At 42.6% G+C, this 15067-nt stretch overlaps 2 protein-coding genes across 2 annotated transcripts in view; one reads left to right on the forward strand and one right to left on the reverse strand.

The window, feature by feature from the left end:
- Positions 1-13040, reverse strand: part of LOC126412458 (WD repeat-containing protein 48) — a 169623-nt gene extending 156583 nt beyond the window's left edge. Inside the window, exons 1-2 of the mRNA XM_050082066.1 lie at positions 12773-13040; positions 5818-6034 (exon numbers count right to left, since the gene is read on the reverse strand). Coding sequence (XP_049938023.1) covers positions 5818-6034; positions 12773-12820 — 265 coding nt within the window. The 5' untranslated portion in view covers positions 12821-13040. The remainder of the gene's footprint in view (positions 1-5817; positions 6035-12772) is intronic.
- A 189-nt stretch (positions 13041-13229) lies between these two features.
- Positions 13230-15067, forward strand: part of LOC126412311 (26S proteasome non-ATPase regulatory subunit 4) — an 80618-nt gene continuing 78780 nt past the window's right edge. Inside the window, exon 1 of the mRNA XM_050081832.1 lies at positions 13230-13354. Coding sequence (XP_049937789.1) covers positions 13329-13354 — 26 coding nt within the window. The 5' untranslated portion in view covers positions 13230-13328. The remainder of the gene's footprint in view (positions 13355-15067) is intronic.

The raw sequence follows: 15067 nt of genomic DNA on the forward strand, positions 1-15067 counted from the left end.
AAATTGCCGATAACTCAGGCAGCAAAATGCATTAGAAAGTAAGTGGTAAAAAAAAAAGGGCAATCTGTCAGGAAATGGTAAACCATGAAAGGCTGATGACAATGAGCACAAAGTGGTGGAGGATCACCACTTAACACATGGCGATGGCTAAAATGAGTGTCCAGTACACAACCTAGCTAAAATCATCTCCTCATGGCAAAGGAGCAGAAAGGAGGTCGACCTAGCCACAGGGAGAGGTTTAGTTCCCTGGAGCTTGTTCCCATGAAGAGAACACCAGTGGTAATGCCAAAGGGACATCACCTGCTGACAGATGGCAACACGGAGATCATTGAAAAAAATGGAAGAACTAGTGGCCCGAGGCAGGACAACTGCAGCCTATGCAGCACTATCAGCTGCCTTGTTTCCCATCAGACTGATGTGACCAGGGACCCACATAAATGTAAAAGTGCCTCCCTCAGGAGTGAGAAGGTGGAAGCTTTTTGGGCCCACTAACTAAGGGATGGACTGTGTACAACACACACAGGCTCTGAAGGACACCGAGAGAATCGGAGCATATGGCACAATTGAAAGCCTGTGTTGTCAAATGTACTGCATGGTCTGATGCAGGGCAAAGAATTCCGCTGTAAACAGTGAGTGGTGTTCCTGAAGCCGGTAATGAAAAGTGTCGGTACCAATGAGAAGGCACACCAGACACAATGGTCAGTCCGAGAGCCATCAGTGTACACAAAAGTACGTCGCTAAGTTCCGAGGAAAGGTTGAGAAACTTACACTGATAGATCAAACCTGGAGTAATTTCCTTAGGAAGAGAATTAAGTCCCAGGTGAACACGGGCCGGCCGCCGCACGGAGCCTAGGTAGTGAAGGGTTGACACCCATGAAGAAAGTGTCAGGTAGCGTGAAGTTAAGCTGCTGCAGCAATAACCAACAGAGAACTCCAGGAGGTAACACAGAAGAGGGATGCACCCCATACTGGCAGTCAGAGTCATTGAAGAAGGAGGTATAAGATGGGTGACCGGGCATTGCAGGCAAATGGCAGGCGTATCCACTGAGCAGAACATCACACTGGTACAATAGCAACAGTTCGGCAGTAGAGACTTTCAACCAGGCTAGTGTAAAACGTGCCAGTGGTCAAACAGATTCCACGATGGTGGATTGTATTTCGATAGCGTAAGGTGGATGGACATGCAGATGCATAACGAAACAGCCATAGTCTAGCTTCAAACAGACAAGGGATTGGTACAAACAGAGAAGGGTGGTCCGATATGCTCCCCAGGAAGTAGTGTTTAGGACATGTAGGACACTGAGGGACCGGATACAGCAGGCTGCCAGGTAAGACTGGTGGGAGGACCAAGAAAGTTTCCTATCAAGCATAAGCCCTGTTTCAGCAAACAGAAGAGCAATAGGCCCAAGATGTACAGATGGTGGAAGAAACCCATTCCACTGCCAGAAATTCACACAAAAAGTTTTGTCAGTGAAAAAGTGAAAGTCATTGTCGATGCTACACGAGTAAAGATGATCGAGACATCGCTGAAGATGCCGCTCTAAGAGACAAGTCCATGGAGAACTGCAACAGATTGCAAAATTGTCGGAGACCCCCGGCAGGAGACAGGCGATAATAAGGTTAATAGCTATAGCAAAGAGGATGAAGCTCAGGACGGAGCACTGAGGCACCCAGTTTTCCTGGGTAAAGTTCTCCGACAAGGCAGAACTCATACATACCTTGAAAACTCCGTCTTTTAGAAATTCCTGAAGGAAACATGGCAGGCGGCCTTGGAAGCCCCACATGTAGAAAGTAAGGAAGATACCAGTCCTCTGGCAGGTATTGTAGGCCTTCTCCAAGTTAAAAAAACATGGCCACAGACTGATATGCCCACAGAAAACCATTCATGACATGGGTTGATAAAGTGACAAGATGGTCAAATGCAGAATGGCACACTCAAAACGCACATTGTGCAGTGGTTAGTAAAGTGTGAGACTCAAGCCAACATATCTGCTGGACATGAATAATATGTTCCACCACCTCGCCAACACAGCTAGTGAGAGAAGTGAGGTGGTAGCTAGAAGGAAATTACTTGTCCTTACCAGACTTAGATACAGGTATGACAGTGGCTTCACCCAATGCCTGGGAAACTTGCCCTCCACCCAGATGCAATTATATGTATGAAGGAGACAGTGCTTGCCTGAAATAAACTGCAACATCTGAATGTGAACATCGTCCGGCTCTGGGGCGGAAGATCAGGATGAAGTGAGAGCATGATCTAGCTTCCTCATAGTAAAGGTGCCATTGCAGCATTCACAATTCTGAGACGAGAAGGGTATCGCTCGAGCCTCCTCCACTCTTTTCTGATGGAGAAAGGCAGGGTGATAGTGGGTGGATTTCGAAATCTCTGCAAAATAGCGGCCTAAGGTGTTGGAGATAGTAATGGGGTCCACAATGACATCATCTGCTACAGTCAGGCCAGAAATTAGGGGATGGATTTTGGCCCCAGAGAGCCGCTGGAGGTTGGCCCACATGACGGAAGAGGGAGTGGAAATGTTAAAAGAACTAATAAATGGAATCCAGCTAGCTTTTTTGCTATCCTGAAAAATGCGACAACAAACACTGCACTCGCATGCATTTACAACAAATTCAGTTCGGCATCATAGGATGACTGAGAAACGCAGAGAGCACATCTCCGCACATGAACTGCATCACGGTATGTCTCAGTCCACCAACATTTGTTGGTTTCGAAGGACAAAGTCCCATTACGTAGATGAGAGCAAGATTTCACAGGGCCAGCAATCTCACCCACACCTTTATGAATAGTGAATGGATTAACCATAGAAAAAGGTCTGACCCTCCCCAGTATGTGATACCACAAGGAACCAAGGTGAGACTGGGAGACTCTTCGAACCTTTAGTCTCTTTCCATACACATTTAGTAGACAGAGATTGAGATGAAGGTAAGTGGCTCATTGCGAAAAAATGCTCCACAATTGCCAATGTCTCCGATGGCACACTCCTTCCAACTGGGGGTCCCTCAGAGAGAGAGAGAGAGAGAGAGAGAGAGAGAGAGAGAGAGAGAGAGAGAGAGGGGGGGGGGGGTGGCTCATCCACCTTAGATGATAGGTCACACCTCCCGAACTTCTGACAGAGGGACCTACTGGAAATTTGGGAAGGTCACAACTCAGGCATTCACCACTCTATGGGCCTGTCCTGTACCGGGGGGGGGGGGGGGGGGGGGGGGGGGGGTACATGTGAACCCAGTCTGTCAACCTGGGGCTGGGAATTATGCATTAGCCAGTCACTTGTTGTGCATAAAGTCGTGTGGGCTGGCCTTCAGCAGTGCACAGGGAGGAAGAAGAAACATAGAGGAACCTCAAACACTGAAGTGGAGGACTGGTATGAGGCGGAAAACAAAGAAAGACAAGACAGATGAGGGGGTTGTTCTGATGTCTGGCTATTAAAACCTCAGAACACATTACCCAAAACATGCTAGACAAGTTGCCCAATAAAGATGAGAAAGGATAGCAGAAGTATAGACACACAGCATGGAAAGGGAAGAGGTGCTGCAAAGGCTGGGGCCCTGTGGTAGCCAAGCACGTACTCACCAAAGAGTGGTGGGCCACCTGGGGTGTGACATAATGATGTGCTGTGTGATGTCATGGTGCCAGTGTGTTTTTTATTCACATGATGATGCAGATAATGTGTTTCAGCATTTGGAGGTGCTCTCTTGTGCTGGATGTTTGTTCCGAAGTTGTTTTTTTAGGTATGTTAGTGAATCATTTGACATTGTGAGTTGACTTGATCAGATTGTTATTGGGGAGTTTGCGCCAGTTTGCAAGTGAGCTATTTAAATTTTGCGTATCACGGCTGATGGTTTTGTTTTTGCATTTGGGTTTGTTAGTGTCACTGTTTCTCATGATTGGAAATTTAAAATTATTTTTCTTTCTTTTTTTTTCAGTCACGGGTAAGACACAGAAAATTAATAGTAGGTGATGGCTTGTTGCAATGTGGGTACGTTAAGTTTGTTTATAGCTGTTTGTGCACATCGAAATTGGTAATGGTGGAAGTTTTCAAGACTTTCACATTGCGATTGGTAGGTATTGTGGGTTTACACGACATTTACAAATGTCGGTTAGGTTAAGTTTTTTTATTTTAGTTCTGCAAGTGAATTTTCATTTGTTGTACTGTGGATTTTGTTTTCGACAGGCAGGGTAAGTGAAGGTTTGGAGAATGGATTCAAGTGTGTCAGTAACAGGTTTTGGAGTAGTGTATGAGTTCATAGTATCAAGAACTTCATTTGAACTATATAGGTCACGTTTTATTTGCAATACCACATTTCGAGTAGTGTGTTTGTTACTGGTATCATGATCTTTGCTTGAGCTTTATAGGTCAAGTCAAAATTATGATACCAATGGTTTTCACTTTTGCATTTTTTTGGCTTTGCTAAATATTAATAATTTTGCATGTTTGATTTTAGGGTTAATATTTAATTTGTAATGGTAGTGTTATCTTTAGTGTCATATATTTAGCGTTTCGCGGCCCAAAACCCTCTACTTCCCACAGCTGTCCTGTTAGTTTCATTGTTTAGCTGTGGTTAAATGTTTCCCGTGTTATTTATGTTTGTTCATGGGTGTGATTAGTGATGTCACAGTTGCCATACTGCATACACTAGAAATACTAGTGTCACCATCTTGATGACATCACAGAACAAATCAGACATGCAGAATTGCAACTTTCAGTTTTGCCCAATAATAAGCAACTCCAGAATGAGATTTTCACTCTGCAGCGGAGTGTGTGCTGATATGAAAACTTCCTGGCAGATTAAAACTGTGTGCCAGACCGAGACTCGAACTCGGGTCCTTGGCCTTTCACGAGCAAGTGCTCTACCAACTGAGCTACCCAAGCACAACTCACGCCCCGCCCTCAGAGCTTTACTTGCGCCAGTACCTTGTCTCGTACTTTCCAAACTTCACAGAAGCTCTCCTGCGAACCTTGCAGAACTAGCACTCCTGGAAGAAAGGATATTGTGGAGACATGGCTTAGCCACAGCATGGGGGATGTTTCCAGAATGAGATTTTCACTCTGCAGCAGAGTGTGCACTGATATGAAATTTCCTGGCATATTAAAACTGAGTGCCGGACTGAGACTCGAACTTGGGACCTCTGCCTTTCACTGGCAAGTGTTCTTCCAACTGAGCTACCCAAGCATGACTCACGCCCCGTCCTCACAGTTCCAGTCTTGGTCCAGCACACAGTTTTAATCTGCCAGGAAGTTTCAATATGAGGTACCACAATTATCTAGCAAAACACTTCAGTTATGTTTTATTTTTCACAAGTTTCCAGATCTTTAAAGAACAATAAAAATAATGCCTTTCAGATATAAATCAATATGTTAATGAAAAAAAAACAGCAATTTTATCTTTCATTAAAATTCATGAGCGACAAGAAAAATGTGATGGTTCCCTCTACTCTTCTGTTGATCTACCAAAGGAAATTTTATATTTCCACTATTGCCACAATAATTCTGGATTTGTGTCAACAATGAGGCCTCTTCATAGGCTTCATCACTTCTGCAGTTTCCTGTAATCCATTATGGGACCTAGTGACTCTTTAAACATAACTGTTGGCATTAAGAACAACAAAAACAACAACCATCACCAATACTATTTATTTACAAGAATACAATTTTTAAAAATTTCCCTCTTTTCTGTATTTAACCACTCAGACAGGAACAATGTCAAGCTGTTCAATTTTAAGTTACATCAAATTAATGAAGAAAAGTATTGTACAGTATTCAATTCATTTAATATTAACATCTTTTTTAAAATACTTACAGTTCTTTCCTCCACAACAAAGAATGATGTCATTGACCCAATCTGTATGATGTTCCATTGATTGTAGATATGGATCCTTCATGTTACGGCAGTTCCAAATACGCACAATGGAGTCACGACCAGCAGAGTACAACCGCTGGAGATGTGGGTCATATTGTAAGGAATTAACTCCTGCCCTGTGCCTTTTTTCTGTTTCATCTCGTATCACGAAAGATACCTACAACAAATTATCACCAGAGAACAACAAGTAACTAAATGTGATTTCATATTTATTTAGCAACATTTCATTATTAAGACATACACTGAACTCAATGAAGTCGTAGTTATCCATCAAACTACTAGACTGAAATTATTCAGCTATGATCTGTTCCAGATTCTGGGAAAACAAGGTGCAAGAACAGGCCACCACTCACCATACACAAGAAGGATCAACCACTACGTACACAAAAGAAAATACCTCCCTTACATGGTAACATTCTACTTCTCTGCACTTTCTGAGCTGCACCCAAGCAGGCTAAAGCTGTGCCTTTATAGGTATCTGCCACTCTGACGTAATGTCTTTGGCCTCGTGTGCAGTAACCATAGCTCGGGCTTCCCTCTAGGTGCCAGCGACGTAGTGTTTAATGAGGATAAAAGGCTCGCACATTAGCTACAGCAAGGAAGTTGGTTGAGAACCCCACTGCAGTACTGCAACTTGTGGGTGACATTTTTCTGGCAGCCCCATGTAACAGCCGAGAGACTCACTTTGGCAGGTGGGTCCAATTGGAGGTAGACATGGTGGCCATTAATGGGGTGGAAACACAATTGGAACTGGCTGTTTGCTTCCTGCTTGGGCAGCGGTGAGTTGTGTTTTACAGCCAGAGTCTTTGAATACGCTGCCTTACCCAGTAACCAGGAGCCTTGTGGTGGTTTTAATTTCATCCAGGTGGAACACAGAAACATGGTGAGCATATGCATTTGAAACCACGGGTGCTGGGGAACGGAACTTTGGAAAATCCCTGTGTTCTGCCATAAGGAATCACCATCCTGTTATCGAGACACACTGCACTATAGTACAGTGTGGTCCCAACCTGTGTGGAAGCATTTATTATGTTCTGTTCTCGTAATAAACAAGTATGTGACTTCTTGTTAATTTTTCATAAAGTTCTGCCTCACACTTGGATGTGTGTTGTCTTATTATCAATGTACATGCAGAAGGCTGGCAGCACTTTACCACTCACCAACCTAGCTCCCTACCATCTAACTTTCCTTTTCTCATCCTCCACCTCAATGTACATAATGCAAATGACAAGCTCATTTTTATTGGTACAGCACTAGAAAACTGCTGTCTGTCTATGGAAGGGGCTGCTCATAGAAAACTTGTTAAGTCTATACTGCAATACAATACAGTGCTTGGCATCAATGCCACATTGGAATATACAGACAAGTGCACAAAAATGCTGCTAAGAAAGAAACTGACAGGCACTTTCAGAACAATGCCAAATGTCTCAGGGAAAGCTCCACAGAAAATTCCATGAATAATTCATGGAAGTATCTATGAATGTTTCAGCTTATCCAACAATACCAGCAACACACACAGGAACATATCCAGAGTCATTCTTCCGATTTTGATAAAGTTGGTTTTAGTGCACTGAATAGCATCATTGTCAGCACCCTTGCCGAACCTGAATGTGAACTTTTCGTGAAAACAAGTCTTCATTACATGTAATGTTCCTGTGGGAATGATATATATATATATCAAAAAACAAAAGCGCTGGCAGGTCGAAAGACGCACAAACAAACACAAACATACACACAAAATTCAAGCTTTCGCAACAAACTGTTGCCTCATCAGGAAAGAGGGAAGGAGAGGGAAAGACGAAAGGATGTGGGTTTTAAGGGAGAGGGTAAGGAGTCATTCCAATCCCGGGAGCGGAAAGACTTACCTTAGAGGGACAAAAAGGAAGGGTGTGTGTGTGTGCGCGAGTGTATACCCGTCCTTTTTTCCCCCTAAGGTAAGTCTTTCCGCTACCGGGATTGGAATGACTCCTTACCCTCTCCCTTAAAACCCACATCCTTTCGTCTTTCCATCTCCTTCCCTCTTTCCTGATGAGGCAACAGTTTGTTGCGAAAACTTGAATTTTGTGTGTATGTTTGTGTTTCTTTGTATGTCTTTCGACCTGCCAGCGCTTTCGTTTGGTAAGTCACATCATCATTGTTTTTTGATATATAGGGAAACATTCCATGTGGGAAAATTTGGCCTTTTAATATGTCTGCTTGTGTCTGTATATGTGTGGATGGATGTGTGTGTGTGCGCGCGCGAGTGTATACCCGTCCTTTTTTCCCCCTAAGGTAAGTCTTTCCGCTACCGGGATTGGAATGACTCCTTACCCTCTCCCTTAAAACCCACATCCTTTCGTCTTTCCCTCTCCTTCCCTCTTTCCTGACGAAGCAACCGTTTGTTGCGAAAGCTAGAATTTTGTGTGTATGTATGTGTCTGTTTGTGTTTCTATCGACCTGCCAGCGCTTTCGTATGGTAAGTCACATCATCTTTGTTTTACACAGATGATGTGACTTACCGAACGAAAGTGCTAGCAGATCGATAGACACACAAACAAACACAAACACACACATGACATTCAAGCTTTCGCAACAAACGTTGCCTCATCAGGAAAGAGGGAAGGAGAGGGAAAGACGAAAGGATGTGGGTTTTAAGGGAGAGGGTAAGGAGTCATTCCAATCCCGGGAGTGGAAAGACTTACCTTAGGGGGAAAGAAGGGGTATACACTCGCACACACACACATATCTATCCGCACATACACAGACACAAGCAGACATTTGTAAAGTAAGCCTTTCTGCTCCCGGGATTGGAATGACTCCTTACCCTCTCCCTTAAAACCCACATCCTTTCATCTTTCCCTCTCCTTCCCTCTTTCCTGATGAGGCAACAGTTTGTTGCGAAAGCTTGAATTTCATGTGTGTGTTTGTGTTTGTTTGTGTGTCTATCGACCTGCCAGCACTTTCGTTCGGTAAGTCACATCATCTGTGTTTTTAGATATATTTTTCCCACATGGAATGTTTCCCTCTATATATATGTGTGTGTGTTTGTGTGTTTTTTATTGTCTTCTATCAACATACCAACACTTTCGTATGGTAAGTAACAGCATCTTTATTTTTACATATATTTTTCCCACGTGGAATGTTTCCCTCTATATATAGAATAGAGGGAAACATTCCACGTGGGAAAAATATATCTAAAAATAAAGATGCTGTTACTTACCAAACGAAAGCGTTGGTATGTTGATAGAAGACAATAAAAAACACCCAAACACACACACAAATTTCAAGCTTTCGCAACCCAAGGTTGCTTCGTCAGGAGAGAGGGAAGGAGAGGGAAAGACGAAAGAATGTGGGTTTTAAGGGAGAGGGTAAGGAGTCATTCCAATCCCGGGAGTGGAAAGACTTACCTTAGGGGGGAAAAAGGCACACACACACACACACACACACACACACACACACACACACATTCATCCACACATATACAGACAGAAGCAGACATTGTAAAGGCAAAGAGTTTAGGCAGAGATGTCAGTCGAGGCGGAAGTACAGAGGCAAAGATGTTGTTCAGTGACAAGTGATGTACGAGGGGTGGCAACTTGAAATTAGAGGAGGTACAGAAGCAAATAGCTAGAGCCACTTCCTCATCCTCTCAAACCCAGAACTTCCCACAGAAGAACCCCAAAAGTGCCCCACTTGTGACAGGATACTTTCCGGGACTGTATCAGACTCTGAATGTGGCTCTCCAGCAGGGATACGACTTCCTTAAATCTTGCCCTGAAATGAGATCCATCCTTCATGAAATCCTCCCCACTCCACCAAGAGTGTCTTTCCACCATCCACCTAACCTTCGCAACCTCTTGGTTCATCCCTATGAAATCCCCAAACCACCTTCCCTACCCTCTGGTTCCTACCATTGTAACCGCCCCCGGTGTAAGACCTGTCCCATGCACCCTCCCACCACCACCTACTCCAGCCCTGTAACCCGGAAGTTGTACACGATCAAAGGCAGAGCCATGTGTGAAAGCACCCACGTGATTTACCAACTGACATACCTACACTGTGAAGCGTTCTATGTGGGAATGACCAGCAACAAACTGTCCATTCGCATGAACGGACACAGGCAGACAGTGTTTGTTGGTAATGAGGATCACCCTGTGGCTAAACATGCCTTGGTCCACGGCCAGCACATCTTGGCACAGTGTTACACCGTCCGGGTTATCTGGATACTTCCCACTGACACCAACCTATCAGAACTCCGGAGATGGGAACTTGCCCTTCAATATATCCTCTCTTCCAGTTACCCACCTGGCCTAAACCTCTGCTAATTTCAAGTTGCCACTCCTCGTACATCACTTGTCACTCAACAACATCTTTGTCTCTGTACTTCCGCCTCGACTGACATCTCTGCCTAAACTCTTTGTCTTTACAATGTCTACTTGTGTGTGTGTGTGTGTGTGTGTGTGTGTGTGTGTGTGTGTGTGTGTGTGTGTGTGGGTGCGCGCGCGAGTTTATACCTGTCCCTTTTTCCCCCCTAAGGTAAGTCTTTCTGCTCCCGGGATTGGAACGACTCCTTACCCTCTCCCTTAAAACCCACATCCTTTCGTCTTTCCCTCTCCTTCCCTCTTTCCTGATGAAGCAACCTTGGGTTGTGAAAGCTTGAAATTTGTGTGTGTGTTTGTGTGTTTTTTATTGTCTCATATCAACATACCAACACTTTCGTTTAGTAAGTAACAGCATCTTGTGTGTGTGTGTGTGTGTGTGTGTGTGTGTGTGTGTGTGTGTGTGAGTGAGAGAGAGAGAGAGAGAGAGAGAGAGAGAGAGAGATATTATCTGATGCACAGGACTGGAGAAGATGTACACCACTGACAAATCGGATAAACTTAAATATTGATTTTTCCATGCAAAAGCAGACTGTCACCTCTCAAACTAACCTTCACCTCAAGCTACGCCACAGATCAGTATGGCTTCACACCTAAGACCTTGTGTTCATATACGTTGGCTTTGTCACCTCACAACCGAACTATCACCTTCGAATCTAACCTAGACCTCAGCGTATGCTGCGGATCAGTCAGTCAGCACAGCCTACATTCCAAAAAGTAATATGGACACATAACAAATGTTGTCAGGGTTTTGTTCTCTTTCCATTTGTGCATGTGTGACATCACAAGCTACATTATTATTACATAATGGGGCAAGGCTGACATCCAGTACTGCTAGCTTCAGCTGAAGTGGAGAGTCAGCTATAAGAACTAATGAAATGCCATGAGGTGAGGAAAGTGCATTTACCTGAAGAAGTCAAAGGCTCCTAGCACTAGTCCTCTGATGGGGAAGGTTCATTTCCATGCCCAAGCTGCAATCTCCTAGTCACTGTAGATTGCTTGCAAAATGTTTGCATCATACAATAATAAAAAGAGTCAATAATGAGCCCATGATGACAAAAACTTCTGAGGTGGGGGGGGGGGGGGGGGGGGGGAATATACATCTACTACTAGCACATTGCTACATTATAGCAGAGGCAGTGAATCCTCAAGTTTGTGTCAATGAGTCTTCACATTTCAATACCTGCTTCAAAGCAGTGAAGATGGAGCTCTCAAGTAGGGTAAAGGCAATCAATAGAAGAATGTCACGAGGACAATGCCCGGTGGGCCCTCTCACCTAAGGATCTGACCACAAGTCAGATAGGTGTAACCAATCTGGAGCCAGCAAAGGGCAGTACATTCCTCACAGAAAGGGTCGTAGGAAGATCACCATGCAACAGTGAATCTGTTATTGCTTGTAGCTTGTCGGTAGTGGCCATGGTATGCCATTCCACATTCCATGCCTCCTCAACCCAAAGAAGTGGTGTTGACTGCAAGTTGGATGCCAAAGATGGCTCCAAGATATCCATCTTAGTAGTGTCTTCTGCTATTGATCAGCATGCTCCTTCCCCAGACTCAGTACCCGGCAGCACACAACCGAGCCCCCCGTACCATGAAGGTTAGTAAGAATATTGTGTATGGTTGAAACTAACATGTTCAGAGGTTACACTGGTATTTGGCCTGTAAACTACTTGGGCATGTACAACAGCGCACTTACATAATGGTCACTAATTCTGCGTAAACACACTGCTGCCATGTGGTAAGAAATATTGTTCATGGCCCTCAGAACACGTGAAGGCATATCAGATGCGAGTATCAACAACTGAGTTACCAGTAGAGATAACTTTTTAACCAAGAACTTCACCAAAACCGAGAGGGAGAAACAGCAAAATGCAATAGGGTATTCTATTCCCTTTGGTTTGAAGGACAGGTTGAAGCAGATCACTGGATGAGGTACACACCATGACAAAACATGACCTACACCCATATTTACTGAATTAGGAGTTATGATTATTCACATACATATTTTCAACTGCCTAATTCAAATAAAGCTGAACCATAACACCTACAGAACGACGTAACGAATATGTCTAATAGCAACCCCCATATTTCATAATGTTCATATTAGATGTCGTCCTCTACCATCTTCGCGTCATGATTTTTCTTTCTGGGCAGGTGCCTGATTGTTCGTTCTCATTTTAAAAACGAAGGCTTTATGCTTCTAGGACTTTTAAGGCAACAATGAAAATCTGTCTCTTAAAACCATATTTATTTGCTTTCGCATAGCAACTTTTAAGTGGCCGGAAATATCCAGAATTGGCTAATTTTTTTCTCTTAAATTTAATCAGCGTCAAATTCTGATCACAATAAAAATAATAAAAACACAGTAAAATGTATGTCGCATACCGGCAAATACACAATGTAGTGGACTCTAAGTAATTTGTATTACACACAATTCCCTCTAGTGTAAGGTGGGTAAAGCACTTGTACATTAAGACTGCACATCATAACACGCTCTACTAGAAAAATAAAACTTTTTAAATTCAAAACAAACATACCTGAACTTTCTTCCTGCCACTTTGGCCCCCAGATTTGTGAGTAGCCATAGCTTCTAGGCGAAATAAATTATATGAACGGTAAATAAAGTGAACTATCCCATGATACTTAAATGTAGCATTTAGCTGTTTATTAGTTTGAAAACATTAAATCGTCAACTTAACCCCGGCCACCAAACCGTTCACTTGTATTCATCATTACATCTAGATCTATGTCTGTCAAAGTTACCATCTGGGTTCAATGATTTTCTAGTATTCGTCGCCAAAGTAAAAACTGACGATCCATTGATTGATATATTTAATCAAGGTTTTGTGAATCAACTATTTAAATAAATGTTATCTGATGTGTATTTGATTCTAGGACCTTTTTAACAATACAGCGACTTAATTTATTATCAACCGATTACCAACATTCATAGTCTTCTATCTATGTTTTTGGTACATGTCATTGAAAGTGTTTTATCTTTGAGAATGAGTTGTTTGCATTTTGTACCCAGTGACTGTAAAGTATTGTGATTGGTGTGAAAAATTGGTGGTTACCGAAGAGTAGAGTGGAAAAATGGTTTTAGAAAGTACTATGATATGGTAAGATTTACAGTCTTCCAAGAAATTAGCGACCGAACTATTGTTATTCTTTTTATTGCAGTGTTCTTGATCACGGCAAATGACACAGCAGAACTTGTGCGTCCTGTGGTAACAAATAATTCGTTTGGTGACGTTTGCCGTACATTTCATTGTATATTATGGTTTGAAGATAGCGTATAAAAAGCTAGATGAAGATGATTTTTGCCCATATGTTCATAATCTGTTGCTCATAGAGTACAAGAGTCAGGCAATGCTATGAATAAACGAGAGTTTTGATGATGCATGGATTAAAATTAAGTGCAAGACGATTAAGAATTTGGATGAAGAAGTAGCCACGTACTAACTTAAGTACAACAGTTTTACTTTGTCGTATTGTCATGGTCTCTCGAATATTCCCCGTTGAGTTTTACCACTGAATGGTATTGTGGCGGAAAGTTGGGGTTTAATAGTTACGCCTGCGGGGTATTGGCTGGCCTAAAGTTTGGTAACATACTACGTTGAAGGCACTACAAAAATGAGTACAGCTCCAGTGAAATTGGGATGCTTAATATTAGCATTTATTGTAGTCGTGGTTCAGCCACACTAGTTCTCAGAGGCCTGAATCAAATACATTTTGACACACCTAATACAATGAAATCTATGTCATTTGTCACGTGCTACCTGATTAAGACCGACAAACTTAAGTTTCTTAGTATTATACAGTTGCATACAGGAGTGATACATTAGCGTCCAACCAAGTCTTAATATCTTCCTATATCTTAAATATAATTTCTCCATGATACTTATGATTCGAAAGTTTATTTCGCTTATTATGCTATCCTCTGTGACTGTCATACAAACAGCAAATATAGTTCCATTGCAATTCAGACAAGCCATATCTGCAGCCTCTCCCAGCTTTCATAGTCCCTAACAACTGTTGCGCCACCTTCGCTTTATCATATTGAGTTCAACACTGAAAACTGAAATTAAGTTTTATGTTGCTTGTCTGACTTGAAAATTGTGGTTATCCCCTTATCATTTTTAGCTTTCATTCTTATTTACTACCTTATCTGAGCATACCATACTTTATATTTTAAATGGCTTGTGCTATCCATGTTGTTGTTCTTGTTGTTGTGGTCTCCAGTCCTGAGACTGGTTTGATGCAGTTCTCCATGCTACTCTATCCTGTGCAAGCTTCATCATCTCCCAGTACCTACTGCAACCTACATCCTTCTGCATCTGCTTAGTGTATTCGTCTCTTGGTCTCCCTGTACGATTTTTACCCCCCACGCTGCCCTCCATTACTAAATTTGTGAACCCTTGATGCCTCAGAACATGTCCCACCAACCGATCCCTTCTTCTAGTCAGGTTGTGCCATAAACTCCTCTTCTCCCCAATTCTATTCTGCATTAGTTATGTGATCTACCCATCTAATATTCATCATTCTTCTGTAGCACCACATTTCGAAAGCTTCTATTCTCTCCTTGTCCAAACTATTTATCGTCCATGTTTCACTTCCATACATGGCTACACTCCATACAAATACTTTCAGAAACGACTGCCTGACACTTAAATCTATACTCAATGTTAACAAATTTGTCTTTTTCAGAAATGCTTTCCTTGCCATTGCCAGTCTACATTTTATATCCTCTCTACTTTGACCATCATCAGTTATTTTGCTCCCCAAATAGCAATAATCATTCACTACTTTAAGTGTCTCATTTCCTAATCTAA

The sequence above is a fragment of the Schistocerca serialis genome, chromosome 7 (assembly GCF_023864345.2).
Source record: "Schistocerca serialis cubense isolate TAMUIC-IGC-003099 chromosome 7, iqSchSeri2.2, whole genome shotgun sequence".
NCBI classification, from domain to species: Eukaryota; Metazoa; Arthropoda; class Insecta; order Orthoptera; family Acrididae; genus Schistocerca; species Schistocerca serialis.